The following is a 22,476-nucleotide window of genomic DNA, read 5'->3' as shown; positions in this document are numbered from 1 at the left end:
CGTCGCGTTTTAAAGGGGCAAGAGCCAACATTTGCCGTTGGGGAGTGTTGTATAATGCGTTCAAATCAATAAGGTTTTGTACATTGAACAAATTAAACAGAGAATGAAGAAATGTCGCTAATAAAACTAGCACCAGCTTCATGTCTACAAAGTTTTATTTGGTGCTCTTTTCGCGCGTGAAATATTAAGAGTTGACAGTCTGGTTTCAAATATCCTTTATGTCGCACAAGTGCGACCTCCATGACTCCCGTGGTGTAAATGTCGCGACATATTTGTAGGACAACTTATGACGCGACACAAAAAAAATAAGGCCACAGTACGACCCCTGCGTTAAGGTACCTTTCTAGATTTTAAGTTTTGAAAACGGTTTATTCATAACAAACCAGCTAAGTTACAAAATAAAAGTGCTAACGCACGTGGGCTTGGCCCAACTAATTATTGATAAACAGTCCAAAGTTCCAAAGTTCAAGAGTTCTTAAATATATACGAGTATTAAATATTACTAATATTAATGTAAGGTTATAAATAATTCCAAAATAGTTAGGTCTAATATTATTATAAGCTTAATCTATAATATTGGTATGGCTAGGGCTAACGTAGACTAATATTAATGTAACTCTAGGATTGTTTAATGCTAATTCTAATTTGTAAATAATTCCAAGTTGATTTAATCAAATGTTAACTAAAGCTTAAGGTAATCTATTTCCAAAAGTATTCTATAGGAGTCCCCATCAATTGTACAGATTGATGGGGACTCCCAAGCGTCTCTAAAGTTAGATAACGAAGTAGTCGCACGCAATTCTATTTTTGGTCTCTCTGAGGGCATAGCGAATTATATCCTCAGGGGGGTCATTCCCATTGTGGAAGGTAGATTTATTTCGAAATTTCCAGATGCTGTATAGAATTGTCTTTATAAGAAAGCGGGAAATACGATTCTGTTTTGGACTAGCGGGGGTCCAACGAAAAAAGAAAACATAGGTACAGGAAGGGAGAAAGCTAGTTCCAAGGATAGTGGATGATAATAGGGGAAAAGTGGGTCCATACAGATTTCACACGGGGGCAGTTGAGAAAATAGTGATCTTTAGTTTCTTTACGGGAACAGAAGGCGCACTTATCTGAATCGATATATCCCCAATTCTTTAAAGAATCGCGGACCTTAATAGTTCGAAGTACAGTTTTCCAGAGTATGTCGTTCTTATAATCTTCAGAAAAGTCATCTCGCACTAAATTCCAAAATTTCTCAAGATCAAAGTCAATCGGAAGGAAGGGAGTCCAAAAGCGATGAAGAATTGGAGATGTGGAGTTTTCCCTCAAGAGAGTTCGATAACATTTCGCGGAAGACAATTCAAAATCGCACCACTTCGTGCGGGAGAGAATCCCACATAGAGTGGTGAGAGCCGAGAGAACATTCTCATGATAGGGCGTCAAGATCTGTGTACTCGGGGTGGAGTTATCTCGAAGAGAGCTCCACTCCGAGCGACAGGAGGCAAGCCTAGAGACTAGAAAATATCTGGCCAAATAAAAGGATTTTGATTCGCGATCATCTAGATTGGAAATTACTGAGGCTAATTTAAGAGATTTACCTTTGATCAGGAAATTCAAAATGCGGAGACCGCCACTGCTAAGAGATTGGTGGCAGGACGCTCGGCTAACCGTTTCAATTCGACAACCCCAGACAAATGGCCAGATTAAAGCGTTCACCCTAGAAATGACCCATTTCGGGACACACAAAACTGTAGAGAGATATAGGAGCTTGCTAATTCCGAGGGTGTTAACGATGAGTGATCGGCCGACAAGAGAAAGGGAGCGGGATTTCCATAAATTTAGATGTTTTTCTAATTTCTCTAGTTTTGGCTGCCAGTTGTCTAATTCAGTATCGCGACCGAAAACAACACCTAGAATTTTAATTTTTCTCATCCATTTGAGGCCAAGTGGTCGGTCGTCGCGCGTATGCCACGCCCCCAACCACAAGGCCTCTGTTAATTTGGTCACCGTTCTCAATGATTTAGGCCTAAGTTGTTGCACTCAAATATATTTCCCGCCATAACTATAGGTGGTTTGCAACCAATCTCTAGAGACACAGTTAACAATGGTGAAAGGAACAAATGCTGGTGGACGAACAAGGGAGCTAATAAGATAGCTACTGTTTACGTCCACCAACATGGCGGCAATGACGTAACGTGCAAACCACCTATACAGGTATTTAAGAGATCATTGCCTATGGGCATTGTCGAGTTCGTGAATCAAGGGACCTTTTGCGTTTTTCCAGATTTTCTATCCATAGAGTGATAAACGGGCTCATTATCTTGTCTCATACTATTTAGCCGCACTATACGATCTTAACTATCGCCCTTGAAACAAAACCGGTTTTTTCTCCTTTACAGGAATTGACGTTAAAACACACCGCTCCCTTGCGATGTTGCATCCTTCTTAAATTGTGCTCCTAATTAGCTGCATGAGCCAATATCTTCCAAAACAATAATCTCGAGAAAGAGGCGGGTTTTATCAGCAACTTGCCAAATGTTTTCTTAATAATCTGTAGTTGAATTTGCACGACACCTGAATTTTATTTAAACTTTGGACACGTATTCTGATTTTTGTGCAAGAGAGGATAAATGTTTCATGTCCGCCAATATATCATGTTCATTGATTTATTGTCACATGATGAGTTTTACTCCCAATGAGTAGCCACAAAACTATGGAAATTAGAAGTTCTGAAGGAGATTTAACACACTTTGTTGTGGTTCATTCAAATGTTGAGTGATTTACCTTGGTCTCACCAGAATAAGAGGAACGTTTCATTGTTGAAAGCTTTTTCTCCTAAATGCGCCAAATTTATGAAATTACTAACAAAGTGTTACCTGTCTTTGACGTTGTTTGACATTAGTCTTCTTATAATTAGTTAGGAATTTAGTTTTATTGTATTTAGTTAGGAATTTAGTTTTATTGTTCGTACACGACCACATCAGCTTTTGCTGAATTTTTTATCGTGTTTAAATAAATGCTGTTGTTGTTGTTGTTGTTGACAACCGACTTTGCCAGAGAGTTCTTAAGTGATGACTCTAGTGCATAGAACTTAAGCCAAGGAGCAAACTTTCCCTTGACTATCAGTCATTTGAATATCGTTTTATCTCCTACTTTGAGATTATTGTGTTCTCACTCCTTAGTTCTCCTGATCCTTGAGGAAAGCCGATAATGCGACCGATGTTATGTAAATCACTGGTGATACGTCAAATAAATGCAGAAATGTGAGTGACAGCCCTAGAAATGACCGCTAGCTATGTTATTCCTTTAGTTGGGATACCCGCTCGTTGGTAGCAAGGTAAAGGTTATTATAGGACATTCTGCGTTTTGAAGGTAAGGGGTTTTTAGATAGAAATATCTGAGACGGACGCTCTCAATGACAAACGCGTAAATAATGTGCAAAATGATGAAGTGCCATTTTTTTAAAACACTTTGCGTAGGATTTTGTGTCACTAGAAATTCTGAAGTAGGTTAAACACACTTTTTTGTGTTTGATTGAAATGTTGAGTGATTTACCTTGGTCTGAAGGGAATAAGAGGAATGTTTCATTGTTGAAAGGTTTCTCGTAAATCCACCAAATTTATGAAATTACTAACAAAGTGTTATCTCTCTTTGATGCTGACAACCGACTTTACCAGAGAGTTCTTAAGTGATGACTGTAGTGCACAAAAAGCCAAGGAGCAAACTTTTCTGTGACTATTAGTCCTTTGAATTTCATTGCATCTGCTAATTCGAGAGTATTGTGTTCCGTCAGGGGCTCATCATTCTTTAGTTCTCCTGATCCTTAAGTAGAGCCGATCATGGGACGGATGTTTTTTAATATCACTGGTAACGCCTGAAATGAATGTAGAAAAACCCGCTAGCTATATTATTCATTTGGTTGAGATACTCACTTGTTGCTAGCAAGGTAAAGGTAATTTAGAGAACATTCTGGGCTTTTAAGGTGAAGTTTCTTAGATAAAGATATCTGAGACGGACGCTCTCAATCACAAATGAATAAGGCTGATAGTTTCGAAAAAAAACTGTTTGGGGCTGCGTCGGTGGGAGTAACGAAATAATTTGGATATATCAACAAAGTTGAAATGGTAAATTTGCCACCTTAACGATTACAAAAGCTGACGTTTCGAACGTTAGCCCCTCGTCGGAGCTAACGACTGATTTTGTGCAAGAGAGGATAGATCTTTCATGTCCGCCAGCCAATATTTCATGTTCATTGATTTTATTGTCACATGATGAGTTTTACTTCCTATGAGTAGCCACAAGACTATGGAAATTAGAAGTTCTGAAGGAGATTTAACACACTTTGTTGTGGTTCATTCAAATTTTGAGTGATTTACCTTGGTCTAAAGAGATTAAGAAGAACGTTTCATTGTTGAAAGCTTTTTTCTCGTAAATGCGCCAAATTTATGAAATTACTAACAAAGTGTTACCTGTCTTTGACGCTGACAACCGACTTTGCCAGAGAGTTCTTAAGTGATGACTCTAGTGCATAGAACTTAAGCCAAGGAGCAAACTTTCCCTTGACTATCAGTCATTTGAATATCGTTTTATCTCCTACTTTGGGAGTATTGTGTTCTCACTCCTTAGTTCTCCTGATCCTTAAGGAGAGCCGATAATGCGACCGATGTTATGTAAATCACTGGTGATACGTCAAATAAATGCAGAAATGTGAGTGACAGCCCTAGAAATGACCGCTAGCTATGTTATTCCTTTAGTTGGGATACCCGCTCGTTGGTAGCAAGGTAAAGGTTATTATAGGACATTCTGCGTTTTGAAGGTAAGGGGTTTTTAGATAGAAATATCTGAGACGGACGCTCTCAATGACAAACGCGTAAATAATGTGCAAAATGATGAAGTGCCATTTTTTTAAAACACTTTGCGTAGGATTTTGTGTCACTAGAAATTCTGAAGTAGGTTAAACACACTTTTTTGTGGTTCATTGAAATGTTGAGTGATTTACCTTGGTCTGAAGGGAAGAAGAGGAATGTTTCATTGTTGAAAGGTTTCTCGTAAATCCACCAAATTTATGAAATTACTAACAAAGTGTTATCTCTCTTTGATGCTGACAACAGACTTTACCAGAGAGTTCTTAAGTGATGACTGTAGTGCACAAAAAGCCAGGGAGCAAACTTTTCCGTGACTATTAGTCCTTTGAATTTCATTGCATCTGCTAATTCGAGAGTATTGTGTTTCGTCAGGGGCTCATCATTCTTTAGTTCTCCTGATCCTTAAGGAGAGCCGATAATGGGACGGATGTTTTTTATATCACTGGTAACGCCTGAAATGAATGTAGAAAAACCCGCTAGCTATATTATTCATTTAGTTGTGATACTCACTTGTTGCTAGCAAGGTAAAGGTAATTTAGAGAACATTCTGGGCTTTTAAGGTGAAGTTTCTTAGATAAAGATATCTGAGACGGACGCTCTCAATCACAAATGAATAAAGGCTGATAGTTTCGAAAAAAACTGTTTGGGGCTGCGTCGGTGGGAGTAACGAAATAATTTGGATATATCAATAAAGTTGAAATATCCAAAAACTCCTTAAAAAGTTCACAGTAAAAAGAGTTTCTGGCGGCAACAATGGACTCCATCGAGACCTTCTTACCCGTTTTTTTTATAGTCCTTACCTACCTTGTCCTTGCGGGGGCTTATAACCAAAGAATGAATTATCATAATTTAAGCACAAAACGCTAGAAAAGACTGCTAACAAAAACATCAGATCCTGTACGCACTTGTTGGGAGCAAGGTAAAAGTTATTTGAAAAGGTCTCGATGACAAACACGTAGATCAAACGTAAGAAATAAAAATCTCTATAGTTTAATAATGAGGCAGTTTTTTAAATAACAAAATGTTGAACGTTACGTGTTGGCTGGTAAGCTTTGAGAAATTTAACCGTTGGTTAGATCGATTTGAATATAGGTGAGCTAACCCCGTTTTATGTGAGACATTTCAGAATGCTTTAATATCAGACTGCGAAATGGCTCTTGTAACTTGAAAACAGAGCACAGCATATCTTTAGCAGGTGGTGCACAATTTGATTAATGAGACTAGTTTGTTTTGTTTGGTCATTAACTCATTCCCATTACATCTTTCAGGCCTTCATGTAATTTCTAAACTTCCCGGTTATACTGATTGGCAATAATAGTGATGTTGAGTAGTCTTGCTGCGCAATTGAAATGACTATTATGTGGCGTCAAATGTCATTTGATTATTTAGGGATTGGTAATTATTTAGAGGGCGGTTATAAAAATAACCCAATATATATCCCCAGGCATGTCGTTAAATGTTCATTTCACCTAATTTCGGCTCCGTTGCCAGATATCATCAAATTATCTCTGTCAAAAGAAATTCTCCCGGACAAACTTAAAATCGCTGAAATTATTCCCGTCTTCAAAGCAGATGATCCCAGCTTTTTTGCAAACTACAGATCTATTTCTTTGCTTGGCTAATTTTTCCAAATTTTTCGAAAATATCATATATAATTTGTCGAAAAACACGATACACTTTACCGCCGTCAGTTCGGATTTCGGAAAAATCACTCGAGATAAAATTGCTTCTGCAATCGACCATGACGGAACAACGGTGGGTGTTTTCCTTGATCTTCCAAAGCATTCGACACTCTCGACCATCAAATCTTTGAGTTTGCCAAATTAAAGCACTATGTTATCCGTGACATGGCTCTGCAGTGGTTTAAAAGCTACTTTTCTTGCCGCCAGCAATTTGTCCAATTCAATCAAACTTGCTCTCTAATGCAAACCATCAAGTGTGGTGTCCCTCAAGGTTCGATTTGAGGCCCACCGACTATTGTTTATTCTATAGATAAACGACCTAGATCTTCTTTTCGCTAGATCTACTTTTCGCAGATGACACCAGTATCTTTTATTCTCACTCAAACCCAAGTTGCTTAGAATCCGTACTTAATGTAGGTCTCCCTCGCAGCCGTTTTTTTTGGATGTCGCGCAACGCTCCCCCAAAAGAACGGCTGCTGACAACCGAACTGCATTCCTTTCTCATTGTCCTTGCGTTTGATCGCGGTCTATTGAACAGACCAATCACATACCAGAAAATCTGAATGACGTAAGGTTTCACGCGAAAATGTGGATGTCGCAGATGATCTAGCTACCATGTCGGGAGAAACACTGAAGAAATTTTTCGATGAGAGCTCGAAATGTTTCACATGTTCATCGTTGTGCCCTTGTAAAGATAGAGTATATATTTTTGGGAAACCTTCTCACAATTTGGTTGAAATTCTAGAATCTACGCTTAACATAGACGTCAACTCCTACGCCAACAACACGATCGCTAGATTGTTTGAGCGGTTGTTAAAGTTTCCTACCAGGACTAAACAGATCCCCAAAAGTTGTCCTCCTTGCGTGAGGAGACGTTTAAATAAATCATGAAGGAACAGAAATGGGTAAGAATGGAGAAGAGTTTACAAAAAATATTTCAAATGGCTTAAGAATTGAGAAAATAGGTTTTGAATTGATGATGCACGACTGCTCTGTTAATGTTAGCCAAAATGATTCGTTTCCCGCTTTGAAATCGAGGGCCAAGAAACATTCAGTTTACTCTTTTGACAAAAACACATTAGAGAAGGATGAAGCTTGTAGAAGTAACGTCCAGTGCTTATGTTTACATGAATTCAAAATTTTAAATAAGTCACACTTCTAAAATTTTAATCTGCATTTTTTTATTAACTAAAAAATAATAAAATTAAGTATGTTGCTTTTTATATGTTATTTTTGTAATATAATTTTTTCATATGAATGATATTTGTAAAATCAAGAGAATTTCAGATTCAATGTGCTGTAACATGTTCCTATATGGCAGATTTAAGAAACACAATGGATGTACACAGGTTATTAAAGGTACGATTGTATCTCGTGTACTCATTGTAACCACTTTACTTTGATTACTGATTCCGTAAGTATTTCAAGAACTCGTTAAATTCTCTTTAGTTTGATTGTGACAAGACCTTGTCATGTCTTGTCTTGCCGTTAGTTTCGTGCGCACTCCTAGTAATCTCGTTCGATTCTTTTTTTATTACCCCGCGCACTCAGAGTAACCTTCTGAGTTGGAATGTTTCTTTGGAATTTCTGGTACTCCTAGAGTTTAATTGTTTCATTGGTATATTCTGTGCGCACTCTAAGCATTCTCTTTGATTTGATTGTTCCGCATTATCTCGCGCACTCAGACTAATCTTCTAGGTTGGATTTTTTCATTAGTATCTCTCTCACTCTTACAATTGTCTTTAATTTGATTGCGCACTTCTAGGAATCTCTGTAATTCGATTGTTTCGTTGTTACCCCGGGTATTCTCCAGATTCTCTCTAGTTCGACTATCTTGTGCACTCTAAATATTTTTTATGGTTTATTTGTATCATTAGTATCTTGCGCGCTCTGGGTAATCTGTTTCATTCGAATGTTTCGTTTAAGTGTCGTGCACTCTGTATAATTTTTTTAGTTCGATTCTTTTGTTAATATCTCACGCACTTTAAATGATCTCTTTAGTTCGATTGTTTCTTCAGCATTTTTCGCACTTTAAGTAATCTCTTCAGTCAGGTTGTTTCGTTAGTTAGCTCTGTTTCACTGTTGTGGTATGTCTCGCGCAGTCTTCGAATCCTCGTTAGCTCGGTTGTTTCGTTAGTGTCTCGTCTATCCCTTGTATTCTGTTTTGTTACTATCTCGTGCACTGTTAGTAATATATTTCGTTCGATTGGTTTATTAGCATCTCTTTCACTCTTAGGAAGTTTTGTAGTCCAATCATTTTGTTAGTATATCTTGTTCTCTAAATAACCCTTTCGCTTTGATTGTTTCGTTAGTATATCACCAACTCTTGGAATTCTCTTTACTTCGACTGTTTCGTTGGTCTCTTGCGCACTTTTAGGATTCGCGGTAATTCGATTTTTTCGTTCAGCAATGTCACGCGCACTCCTAGGATTCTCTTTAGCTCTAATTTAGGCTATAATTAATATATCATCATATAAGAATTTTATGATATGGCCCGTGCATTCTAGCGCGCTTTCAAAGAAAATGATGTATGTACCTCGAGCTAAATGTTTTCTCTTGTGGTCCTCGCACTCAGTCTTTACGTAAGCACGGCCCCTGTACGGCCCCGTGCGTGCTTGTTTTGAAAAAAAAAAGAAAAAACACAAAAACATAGGCTATCAATCATGACAGACGGAGCTCGCTTCGCTTTTTTGCCTATACTTCAAGACTGTGGCTCACATTTTCCCACCCTCCCCTCCCCTCCCAGTCGGTTAATAAGGACATGATTCGAAACAGTTGAATATGCTGTGTTTCCGCTGTGTTTTGTCCTATAATATTTATGATATTAAAGTAGAACATCAATGGAATCAAGTAATTGCACAGACAAGCATACGTAGCCCTCTGAGGGAGTGTAGTTTTTTTAAATAGGTGCTCCTCCCTTAGCACACTCCAGGCTCTCCGTGTTTGTCTCGCGCTTGCCTCTTCTCGCCTAAATACACGAAAAATAAAAAGAAGGATAGACCTAGCGATGTCCCACGGCTGATTATTATCGACACTCAAAGTATTTAATTGCCTCAAAATATAAAAATACAGTCTTGCATTTGTTATGACGTTTGCATCGACACGGGTAGTAGATTAAATGACATTAGAACTTCACCAGGCCGAAATGCAGAGGGAGGAGAAACATGGTCTGCAAGGGAAGATATGTTTGGATCCTGTTGGTTCAAACATGTATTTCTTTAATTAAAACGTTAAGAGAGCTGTACTTCCTCATGAAACTTGATTAAAACGAAATCAACATAGAGCAAATCATCCTAGTTCGTTTTTTAACTGAACGAGAGTCACTATTAAAGGTCCTTTTATGAAATTTTCATTCGGCCTTCTAAAGTCGGGAAACTTATATGAATTGCAAATAATCTTAAAAATTAATATTTATATTTGCACTTATTCTTGGACGTGGAAAGAGTTTACGAACTGCAAGAAATTTCTGCGCCTTTTCCTGCAACTCTAGGGCCAGGAAAATACGGTATTTCAACACTGTGACCTCAACCAGACATCTTCCATTCATTCAAGGTCGGTGTATGTTCCTTCAAGAATGCTAAGTCGAGCGGTTTCACTTCAAAGACAAGGATCAATGGATATCATTTGACAAGACTTTTCTCAAGGTAAATAATTTGCGTTTAAATAATTTTTTCATAGAAATACGACTTCTCGTTGTTGGAAAGGAAAATGAAATTGCTGCGTTGAAGGTAAAAGGGAGTGGTTTGTTAAACATAGTACAGTGTAAGAAAAATTTTAAATTACAACCGCCGCCATGACAGTTCTCGTTGACCACGTGACGATTAGAACGGCAGCGCAAAATTTTTTTTAATTTATGCTTATAGCTCTTTCAATTTGTTCTTACCTTTTTTATGCGTTAGGAAGGTCTTTGCAATTACGGTATTTGTATGTGTAATCAAATGGCGACGACTGAAATTAGGAAATAATTTCACGCGCGTTTTGTCAAAATTCTGATAATTTCCCGAGCCTTTAGGCGAGGGAAATTATCAGAATTTTGAAAAAACGCAAGTGAAATTTTTTCCTAATTTCACGAGAAAACCATTTGATTGCCTTTTAATATCGTGGGTGACAAATTACGTTCACACAATCGTGGCGTAAAATCGCTCGAGTACTTTATCCAACTACTCGGGGAGAATCATCTCCAGATTTTTCACACCACTTCTCAAAAACTCGCACCCAGTTAATTATGCTCTTTCGCGTATTTAAATTTTCGGCCGTTTCTTTTAATTTCGTAACTTCTTCAAGGGTCACCGTCTTAAATCTCGACGCCATCTTGGTTCTGATCGAGATACAAGAGATGTTACCATGGCAATTTTGTAATTTCACATGTGAAATTCAAAATTAACGCTGAAATTTCGCGCCAAAATTAAGGAGTAATCTGTCACCTATGATATTGTAACATTAATTTTTCTTTATACGCGTTTGTTTCTCTTCCCGACCCCCACCCTCAAATATTTTAAAGTCTTTTCCTGTATACCAGAGAGTTTTTTTACCATCTTCCAAGCAGAGGCCACTGATAATGGGACTTCTTATTATCTCGAGTTAATTGTAACATTGAACATCTCGAGGTCAATCTCGGATCGAGAGGTCAAGGTTGTAGTTCTGACCGGGTAATTGTGTTGTTTTCTAAGGCAAGACACTTAACTATATGAAACTGTTTTCCCGAAGTATATTTATATTATAGAACACATTTTTCCGGGATCCATTTAAACAATAGAGTGTTTCTGTCGAGGAACTATCGGCTGATAGTTGCCCCGCGGAAATTTGATTTTCTTGAAACAAATACTTTTCGATAAAAGCGAAGCTTCGAGAGCAAATATGCTAGTCTTAAGAACATCAAATTTCCACGGCGCAGTCTATCAGACCGATCGTTCCGAGACACAAACACTCTATTGTCTTTATTGTTACCACTAAATTTTCTTACGCGCGCCAGTTGAAAAACAGTCAAAACTCGCCAAACCAAGATCAATCAAATATTCATTCATGCGTACAGCCTGTCACATGTGTCAATAATTCGTAATCATACAGTGGCTAAATAATACGTTCCACCTGTCTGAATTGAAAAGTCACTGTTTTTCCGATCCGCGTAACTTCGCGGCCGTCAAACCATTCAAAATTTTTCACGAACGAATACTATCCATACGGGTATTTTCCGCGGACGGGCATTATGTGAGCTATTATAGTTCACCACTAAATTTTCTTCGGTTCTTATTGGTTTAAATCGATCACGTGACGCGATAGTGTTCATCCGTGGAGACAAACTATCAGCCGATAGTGCCCGCCCGCGGAAAATTCCCGGATGGATAGTGCCCGTCCGCGGAAAATACCTGGATTGATAGTACTCATCCGTGAAAAGTTTTGAATAGTTTGACGGCCACAAAGTTAAGCAGATCGGAAAAACAGTGACTTTTCAATTCTGACAGGTATAACGTATTATTTAGCTAACGTACGGTTGCGAATTATTGACATTTGTGACAAGCTGTAGGCGCGGAAGAAAATTTAGTGGTGAACAATAAAAACAATAGAGTATTTATGTCTCGGAACTATCGGTCTGATAGTTGCCCGTTGGAAATTTTGTTTAAATAGGACACTGTACCGGCCACAAGATCCATTGGTTGAGTGGTTTAAAAACTTTAATGTAACTATTGAATTTTCTCGTAGGCATTTCTTTAGGAGATGATTAAATATTCAGCGCTCGTGCCTTCCTTTATACTAGTTTAACTACACGAGGCTTAATTTTGTTTTCCTTTTCAGTGTTCTTATCTTCACTTCTACAGTATATATAAAAAAAAATTAGTTACAAGATTTGTGGCGTGGATCCGTGGATTACTGAACGTGCACGGTATTTCGAGAGGCAGCTGGCCCCAAACTGTCCGAGATCAAAAGTCAACCATGACTCTGACTTGTCGGACTTTATAGACGCTTGTATCAGGGCAGATGCAGGCTTGAACTATAAGTTGTTGCTTAGATCAATAGATCGATCCGTCAAATTCAATTACCCCTGGGGAGAGTTTTACCACTGATTCAGAGATCGTTTTCCTTAACCAGATTCCGTGAAACTAGATTGAATCATAGATTTAAGAATTGTGTTCTACCAAGTGCCAAGGTACTAAATTTTGGTATTTTGGTCGGATTTTCTATGTCCATGGTGTGAATGTCGATTCCGGTTTGTTATAACCAGTTGTGAACCTGCTATGACTCTGCTGCCATTTTGATATTGTCGTGTTCGCTCGAACAAGCAGCTTTTAAGGGTTCAATTAGGGAACTCATCATCCCTTTGTTCACTTGACGCCAATTTAGTCCTTTATGCTTCCTGGATGGACTATAAGAGTTTGGAGACATTTGAGAAATATGTTCTCTCGACAAAATTCACGTTCTCAATTGCTTCTCTTATTTATCGCAATTATTTTTGTCTTCTGCTGCGCAGTGTTTAAAAATATGTTATTTTTCCAAGAAACGTATTTTGTAAACTTCACTGTTGCACAGCGAGTCGTGAGACAGGTTGATCGAGGAGAGGAATCAAGGAAAAAGCTGATATTGCTTTACACCCCATTTTTTGGACAAAAATGGGAGAATGATCCCTCCTTAGGACCCACTCGTCCGTCATTTGAAGAGGGACACACGACGTTTATGAACTGCGCGGTTTCTAGTTGTCTAGTGACGTATAACAGGAGTAGGATATTAGAAGCGGATGCTGTTGGTTTTCATGCACGCGACATGCCTAAATTTCTTCCGAGTCGCACATCGTCGGAACAGATATGGTTCTATTTTGTTCTGGAAAATCCACAGCACGTACCTATGGACATCAATGGGTTTGCTGGTATTTTTAACTGGACGATGTCTTACAGCCGGGACTCAGAAGTGTATACACCTTACGGAAAGTATATAACTTTAGAAAAGCCCTCTGAGAAATATCCCACAGCTAAATATCTCACAGCTGGAAAAGATAGACAAGTTGCTTGGTTGGTTAGCAACTGTCGGGCTACTGAACGATATGACTACGTTATGGAATTACAAAACTACATCAATGTTTCCATATCTGGTTTATGCGGTCATTTACGTTGTCCTAGGAAACGTGGTTCACCTGTCTGCCACGCGTTGCTAAGGCGACACAAGTTTTATTTGGCGTTTGAAAACGGTAACTGTCCTGATTACATGACTGAAAAATATTGGCAAAATGCGATTGACAATGATATTGTACCTATCGTTATGGGCGGAGCCGATTACAAGTACCTCGCTATTCCAAATTCCTACATTGATGTTCGAGATTTTGATTCTCCCAAACATCTTGCTCAGTATTTGATTTACTTAGACGGAAATGACACCGCCTACAGAGAATACTTCGCTTGGAAGAAATTTCATAAACGTGTAGCAACGAACCGTGCCTGTGTACTGTGCAAGCAACTTCACAACCAAACTCTGTACGCCATTCCAAGGGCTTACGAAGATATGAGGATCTTTTGGGACAAAAAAAAGTGCAAAAAACTTGGCTTGTTAAAAAAAGAGCCTTCGCGTATTAGGTGAACCACACCATTTAAAAAAGCTTCGTTATCTGATAGGTAGAACTTATGGTCAGTGTCGTTCATAATACACAGCAGCAAAATTGATTAACTATTATGAACTTGAAGACTGAATTTTAGGGGTCTTTGAAACGTCCAGGCGTAAATATAATAATAATAATAAAGTCTTTATTCCATCATAAGATAAAACTACATATCTTATGTTACAATGAATTTGGAAAAACTACAGAAATCTACATACATATTATGAATTAAAAAGTATGTCATTACAATAAATGGAGCTTAAATATCAACCTATTTACAAAGGTGTTCATAAATCGCTGTGTATTAATTTTCGGGCGCGCGCAGCCTTTTTTCCTAAGATTGTGTACATATGTCTTTTGGACAGGAATGATGTCTTTCAGGGGGTGGCAATCCGTTGATTTTAGTTTCTTTAAAATGTTTCGGTCTTGTTTGTTTAAAAGGTTCTTGATAAAAACTGGAAATGAGATAAAACCGCGTTTATGACATGGGTCTAAAAAATTTTGTACAACCGTAAGATCGGACTCAGATGCCCCATAGACTGAAAGTGCATAGCTAAAATTAGCCAAAACAATGGATATAAAAAGATGATCAATCTCTGCCTGAGAGTAATGTTCCTTCCTCAATATTCGTAGGACGTGTAAACACTTGTTTGCTTTGACAAGCTTAGTTCTTACATGCTCATCAAATTTTCCGTCACTCTGTAAAGTTACTCCTAGTAAAACGAAGCTATTACATTGGGGAATATTATTAATTAGAGAGTAGAGTACATTATGATTTTTCTTTCTAACAACCAGCTCTTTACATTTGCAAGGGTTGCAGACCATTCTATTGTCTTTACACCATGTTAAGAACTGTCCTACTAAGTCGGTAGACGGGTCACTATTCCTAGTGATAGGCGAAAGAATAGTGGAATCATCGGCAAATTAAAATAGCACAGGGCAACCATTAAAAAAAATCTCCAAATCGTTCAAAAATATATTAAAAGGATACGGTCCGCTTACACTACCTTGTGTGGTTCCTCTATTGACAGATTTCCACTGTCCTAAAACATTATAACTAACAACACGTTGTTGTCTTGCATAGAGGAAACTATGATACCAATTGATAATGTACGGATTTAGAGGTAGCTGTTTCAGTTTGGCAGACAAAATAGCATGGTTCACAAAATCGAAAGCCTTACTGAAGTCCATGGTAAAAATTCGCACTGCGCTACTGTCACTACTATATAAATACTTGTATGTCTGGTGCTGGATGGCGAGCAAGGCATTTGTGCAACTACCCGCCTGTCTATATGCAAATTGGGTGTGGCTCAGGTTGTTCTCAATGACTGATTGTGCTTGTGTACGATACACGACCTTCTCGAACAACCGGGAAATAACGGGAGTAACATTAATACCACGGTAGTCTGAGTCCTCTATAGGCATGTTCACTTTGGGGAGAGGATTAACATTTGCCCTCTTCCAGGAGTCAGGGCATGTATGAGTAGACAGCGACAGATTCCAAACGTGAGTGACGATTGGTGTGAGTAGCTCAGCACAGTCTTTCCAGATCAAGTACGGGAGGTCGTCTGGTCCCGTTGCTGTTTTCTTTACATGAACTAAGGTATTCCAGACACACCGCTCAGATATTTTCGGGGGCTTTACACTGTCCGGGATATCCATATCACTAGGTCTAGCGTAAGTGTCATTATAGCACAGGTTGGCGAAGTAGTCGTTCAGACGAACTAGAGAGTTCTTGTCCAAATTTATCAACGATGACCTGCGACACTGCGATAGGGCGTCCACGCCCTTCCACCACTCACCGCTACCAATGGCAGCCAGTTTTCTTCTGTTCTCGGTTATCAGCTCAGAAATGCGCTTATTAAATAAAGACAGACGTTCCTTGTTGTTTAAAGATATATGAGACTTAGTCCTCAGCATACACTTGACTAATGGGGACATCCAAACTTGGTCACGCGATGACATGCGTACAGATTTTTGCGGCATAAACTTATTCATCACTGCACGAATCTTTACCTCAAGCACCTCGACCGCCTTGTTTATGTCCACCTCATTGAGGACGTCACTCCAGTCCAGCGTAGTGAGTGCCATATAAAATGACTGTTTCCGATGTTCCCTACAGTCCCGCACAAGAACTTTGCAGCGCACAGGTTTAAGTTTAAATCCCGCCGGTAAACAAAGCCTTCATGGTCTGTCCTAATAAGCATATGCATGGGATATGCTAGACCGAACAGATCCGCTCGGTTGGTCATACAGTTATCCAAGCACGCGTTACCCCGCGTGGGAAAATCAACCACGAAATCTTAGCCAGACAAAGCCTTAAATTCTTGCATATCCAAACGATTTACATCGCCACCACAGACAATAGCCGCCTCTGAGTGTTTGTTCAAACAAGGTCCACAAAAGATATTATATAATTAATTAAGTCGAGATCCCGGTAGCTATGCTTGGGAGGATTATACAGGCCGCAAATTAGCATAATTTGATCGGACGGCAACTGCACTGTTAAAGCAATAAACTCATATAAATTGGACCGATAGACATCCAAGACTTTAAGACTGTCTCTCACATAGACCGCAACACCTCCTTTTTTCCTTTTGTCCAAGTCTGCCCAACCTCTGTCCCGCCTGAACACATTGTAATTTGGGATATTCACCACGGCGTCCGGCATATTAGTGGAAAGATGAGTTTCACTGACAATACACACATCAATATCCTGAGATCTCAGCTCAGCCTCAAGCGCCACAGGTGCTCGTACGCGACTTTTTGTTTTCGACAAACCACAAATGTTCGTAAAGAAACATTTTGGGACAGCGAAACCCTTTGATTTAGAGGTGGATGTTTTGTCGGTTGTGTTAATTTAATTTTTTTTAATTTAATTTAGTCCATTTTCACTGCATTAAGTTTTGCAGTGGGGAAGGACTAGAAAGGAACATAGGAACCATTCGTGCTAGTCCACCCTCCCACCCATCCCACCCCAGGGGAGGACATCCATCACACAGTAATCTCGTGTGTGGGAAATTAACGTCTCCTACCCCAACCCTGCAGGAGACGGGACCTCCATTTATTCGTCCCTATCCGAGAAGACTAGAATATCTAACCATTTCTTGATGTTATAGAAAGGCAGCAAATTCTTCTCAATTATTTTAAGACCCTGAGTGTTGGTCCGGCCGGGGCTCGAACCCTCGACCTCCCGCACAACAGTCCAGCGCTCTATCCATTGAGCTAACCGGGAGGCGGTTGTTGACAAGTGTTGTTGACACTTGTGTTGACAAGCGGAATGTTAATTAAGTTACTCCGATCCATTTTCCGACCTTCAGCCTTGACGAAACGGCGGCCTTGTATCACCGGGATTTTCTTGGTTGAGGTGGATCGTGAAATTCGAGCACTATGTTGCCTACGGTACTTCAGAATGCCGAGTGACTTGAACTGAGATAGAACGGCCGGAGATGGCTTGAAAGCTTTGTTTCGGAGAGACAAGAGTTCAGAGCATTTCAAAGACGCTGGCTTAGTTCGCATTAACATCGGGTAGTTCTTATTAGCTCCTCCGAAACTCCCGTCTGTCTCTGGACCCGGTTGTGACTCGACGTCCATATCTATAGTGATATCTAGCTTGATATATTTCTCCGGTACTGCAAGCAATGTTAGACCATGGACGCCCCACAACACCACCGGCCCGCGAACTCTAAATTTAGGAGTAGTGAACTTGGATAAAATATGTTTGAAAAGCCAAGGACTTTCAGCCCCCCTATAGTGACAATTGTAGGATTCTTGGGCAGCATTCAAAACGAAAAGAACACCAAAAATGGTAAATAGGCGAAGAGCTCCAGAAAACGTGGCAGCCATGTTGGCGCCTTTAGATAACTTTAACGAGGAGCACCGAAATGTGAGCTATGGTTCAAAATATTGAGCTGTTCACTACGCTTTGTTAGAAAGGGAATTGCCGCAACGAAACATGTTAATAAAATTAAAATTTTCGCTAAAAGCTGAAAAATTATTTTGAACCCTGGTGAGCAATTTATATATTTTTTCAAGCCAGCTGCTTTGATCAAATTTGGTTTCCCTATTTTTGGATGGAAAAGCTACTTACTCCGCACAAGAATGTTGTTTCAAGCTAATTTTTGCAGGATATTTTTTCCTGAATTCTAGATAAACGAACTAAAGAAAAGAAAAGGAAAGAGCAAGGTTAGTTACTTAGATAGAATCACTAAACTATCTATGCCTGTAGTTGTGGTCAGTATTTAAAACATTGCGTCAAAGTTGAAGGAAACTTGGAAGATAAAAAAAAACCCTTTTTTTTTCAGTCTGGAATTTCTCCCATCCTTGTGTGGTTACAGTGATTTCCAGCAGTCTTGAGCAGGTTAACTTTTCTCGAGCTATAGAACGTCTTAGGTGGTCAGATACCCATTTGATCCTAAAGTTAAGTGCCACTAGTCCAACAAAAATTCAGGGAATTAGAATTATCATTAAACAGTGTAGCACTGACTCAAATCGAATATTTTTCAATCCCGATATTGATATGTGTCCTGCGCAATATAAATTACATGACAAAAGATAGATATACAAGTATTCACAAATAATATCTTTTCTTTCTGTCAAGGACAACATCGAGTACAGGATAAGTACATCAAGAAATCAAGAAATTCAAGGGAAGAAAGGATAAAAGAATAACTTCTAACAAGGTTAGTTGTCTTTGATTGTTTTGCTATGAAAATTTATCTATCTGGGTTGGTAAGTTTTGTCTGCATAAAATGCTTAAACCTGGATTTATGAATATCTGTTATCCGAGCTGAATTAAGTCAACAGGTATAAACTAGAAAAAAGGAAACTCACAGAACTGTTGAACTATTGGTTTGATGAATGCAGCAATTTGTTTCTGTTGATGTAAACCACTGCCGTTAGAGAAAATATGTACTTGTAAATTACTGATCATTTTTACTAAATTAACAAAGTTTTGATGCCTAAAAGTTAATTTTGTATATTAATCTATATCAATTCTAAGTTCAGTCCAGACCAAATTTAATATGCTCCAAACGTTGATGCCTACTTAAGATTTTTCCTTTTCTTTCCATTTTTAAAGCTCTGATAGATTAAAAGTTCTTAAAATTTTAGCCAGGATTTTTTAAGTTACAATTAATACATACAACTTATTTCCTCTTAATTAAATTAACACAACTGAGGTGAAATTCTCAAATGGCCCTCATGGTAGAAACAAAGTTTTTTTCTCTCCAAAACTTGTGCGTTTTCAGATATTTTTTTTTAGATCTGTGATGAATTTCATTTTCTATTTAAAAATTGGTTCATGCTTTAGCGTGCACTATCGAGTTATAGAGCACGCGGGAAGTTTGGAGAGCACGAAAGAAGCGTAAGAGCTGCCCGGGGAGGCGACAGCCTAAGGCAACTCTAGCTTTTTGAGGGCTCTCCAAACTTCCCGCGTGCTCCATAACTCGATAGTGCACAGCTGAAAGCATGAACCAATTGTTTTAGAACATAGCCGGTGGAATTGTGCATCAAGTCGGACGCGAAAAACGGACAACAATATCAGTTGAAGCGAATCATGACGACGCTGATGCCGAGTCTCCATTTCCTTTCATTTTCTCTTTTTCTGCCTCATTTAAGAACTCTAGTCAAAGGGAAAAGGTCCAAACATTGTCTTCGTTTTCGGACTAGTAGGCCGAGTTTTTGCTTGTATCCATTATTGTCGAGAAATATATTATTTTTCCCCCGCGCTAACAATGGCCGCTCGCGCGAAAAAAAAAAATTTCTGGCGAAGCAATTTGCTGACGCTGTCAGCGTGCACTATCGGGATTTTGAGCACGCTTACGTATATTGAATTTGATTGCGTGGTTCTGCTAGCTATGTTCTAATTACTTTTGAAAAACTAGAACTTTGAAGCCTAACAGCCTAGTTTGTAAGATATTAGCTCTTCAGATTAGTCACAATCAAATTAACTATGTCTCTGAGAGAGGTTTTCCAAAGTTTTTTTTCTAGAATTCTTAATTTCCACCGGTCACTTTGCGCCTGGCTTTTTCATCAACAAACTTAGACTATTTTCCCCCAATTCAATTCAGTTACTATCTTGGAGCCTTATTCTCGAAGCTTTTTTTTTCACTTAAGGGCGATAAAAATTCGATTAGCTTTTTCTTAAAACTGAAAATGCATTTTTAAGATCTCCATTAAGTTAATGCTCAAATGACATTGCAAAGTTTAGATATCTTTTGCCACTTTCAATTAATACATTGAGCCTTTAACTGTCAAATGTGTAAGCTAAACACTTATATCTCCTAAACCCTGTCCCAGCATTCTTTCTATTGTTGGTGATAAAATTATTGTAAAAATGTGACAAGTTTGTACAAAGGGGAAGTATTTTTACAAATATTAACAAACACAATGAAGCTTATATCTCTTATGCCCCTTATCTTAAGGCTTAAAAAGCCAAATTCAGATTCTCTGAATATTTTTTTCAATGCAACACCTTTTTTCTAAACAATAATACTGTGGGTACCTAATGTCAAACTTGTTAGCCTTTGAAGCTTTTTAGTCAAACTCAAGATGGTCTATAAAAATATGTATTTCTTTTTTACTCAATTCAAGACACCATCGCTGGCATGTACCCCGGTAATTCCGTACCAGAGTTCTTTGATATTTTTTGCATAATTCTCTATTTAGATGTCTGATAGGTATCATTGTCTTGTAGCCTTTTTTAGGGACAACCTATGAACCCATCTGTCAAATTTGAAACGGCTTTCCGCAAATTTTCTGTGGATTTTTCACTCACTTTTCATTAGATCGCTTGAAAATCCTCTGAATTTTTTGTACCAGGGTTTTCTTTTTTAAGAGATTAAAAACTTTCCCGTTTGATTCAGGAAGAAACTTTGAGCCTTACTGTCAAATACCCTGGGCCGAGTTGTTCAAAGGTGGGTTAAGATAACCCAGGGTGTGAAATATGATTTCAGATCTGAAAGCTTTAGAAGAAAATTCAGTTTAATTCCATTTGTCTACAATTTGATGATTAAATGCTCTTAAAAGAATTGGGAAAATTATCCCAAAACGGCTTTTTAACCGAGAAAATTAGAAACCTGGATTAAAATTTAACCCTGGGTTAGCGGTAATCGGCTTTCGAACAACTGGACCCTGGTTCTTTCATGATACAGAATGCTTCTAAAGCTGATATTTTTCTAAAGTATTTTTTCGGTAACCGGTCCAGTCGCTACAAGTACTTTCGCTACTGGTCCGATCGCTGCCAACCACAGTCTGATCGCTACCACGACGAAGTCCGATGGCTACCATTGGAAATTATCAACATAAAACATCGATGAAACTCAGTAAAAAGCCACAAAAATTTATAAAGAAAATGTCTGTAGCATTTTTAGAGTATATCTTGAGCGATCATTTCACGATATGATCGATCAAGACGAAGATCCATTCGCAACCAAACAACGTGCACACTAGCTTCCATACCAAGTCCGTTTCTACCAACTTGACTCTGATGAATCTAACTCTGCATAGCCAAACCATTATAAAAATGAGTGTTTAGGAGTTGTCGCTTAGATTTATCATTTCCAACTTCCCAAAAATTAGAATACCTTACATTTAGAAATCAATCGACACGCGACGCCATATTGTTTTTGTGAAATCAACAACCTCCATGACAAGTCGTTTGCCAGCGTCTTCTTCATTTAAAATAACTTCTTTTCACAAAAATCTAAAACGAAGTGATTAGGTATCTTAACATGAAATAAACTGGAAACAGTTGTCTCATACAAACGTCAAAAACCAAACGAATGAGCAAAAAAATTCGAATTCGACCCGGATTTACTCAATAGGCCGGAGTCCGTTGGGTATCAATAAAGTTTTTGTCTCGGAAAAGTTGGTTGTAATATTACAAGTTTATTGCCTCTGTATGGCCAAATATGTGTAAAAATGTTTGTTTAGGAGTTGTCGCTTAGCTTTATCATTTCTAACTTGCCAAAGATCAGAATACCTTACATTTAGAAATCGATCGACACGCGATCGCGTGTCAACAACCTTCATGACAAGTCGTTTGCGGGTCTGCAAAATCTGCGAGCCATACGAGTCACGCGAGCCACGCAAGCCATTTTTGCAAGTATTTTTTTTCTTTGATTAGTCCAAGGCCGGTCTGGGAGATCGTCGATCATTTCGCGCCCGACTAACCCACCATCGTTACAAACCGTCCGCCCGCCATTTTGAAAGCGGAGATGATCCTGGGGACGAGTGTAAATTGCACAACCTCCCTCCCAGGGTACTCTCTCTTTCCCTGGGAAACTAATTTTAAATTTAGCTACAAAAGTGCTAAAATTGAAATATTCCCAGATAAAATCCTAATCTCGCTCCGGTTACC

The 22,476-nt window shown here is 38.6% G+C and overlaps 1 protein-coding gene across 6 annotated transcripts in view; it reads left to right on the top strand.

Annotated features, from left to right (window-relative positions):
• Positions 1 to 4,705: 4,705 nt before the first annotated feature.
• LOC148741939 (core alpha-(1,3)-fucosyltransferase-like) overlaps positions 4,706 to 22,476 on the top strand; it is a 30,425-nt gene continuing 12,654 nt past the window's right edge. For 3 of the 6 annotated variants that reach the window (XR_015997480.1, XR_015997365.1, XR_015997289.1), the window contains exons 1-2: positions 17,386 to 18,299; positions 18,715 to 18,796. Coding sequence is in view for 2 of the 6 variants with exons in the window: in XM_088749660.1 (XP_088605786.1) it covers positions 12,878 to 14,095 (1,218 nt within the window). In the remaining 4 variants the exon portion in view is untranslated. Of the gene's footprint in view, positions 4,802 to 7,277; positions 7,438 to 10,022; positions 10,177 to 12,325; positions 14,385 to 17,385; positions 18,300 to 18,714; positions 18,797 to 22,476 lie in introns of those variants that run through there. The other 3 variants (XM_088750174.1, XM_088749660.1, XR_015997174.1) reach the window with 3 other exon arrangements.

Source organism: Stylophora pistillata, chromosome 1, assembly GCF_964205215.1.
Source record: "Stylophora pistillata chromosome 1, jaStyPist1.2, whole genome shotgun sequence".
Classification (NCBI taxonomy): Eukaryota; Metazoa; Cnidaria; class Anthozoa; order Scleractinia; family Pocilloporidae; genus Stylophora; species Stylophora pistillata.
The sequence above is the reverse complement of the archived record's forward strand: the minus strand, read 5'-3'. Positions and strand labels throughout refer to the sequence as shown.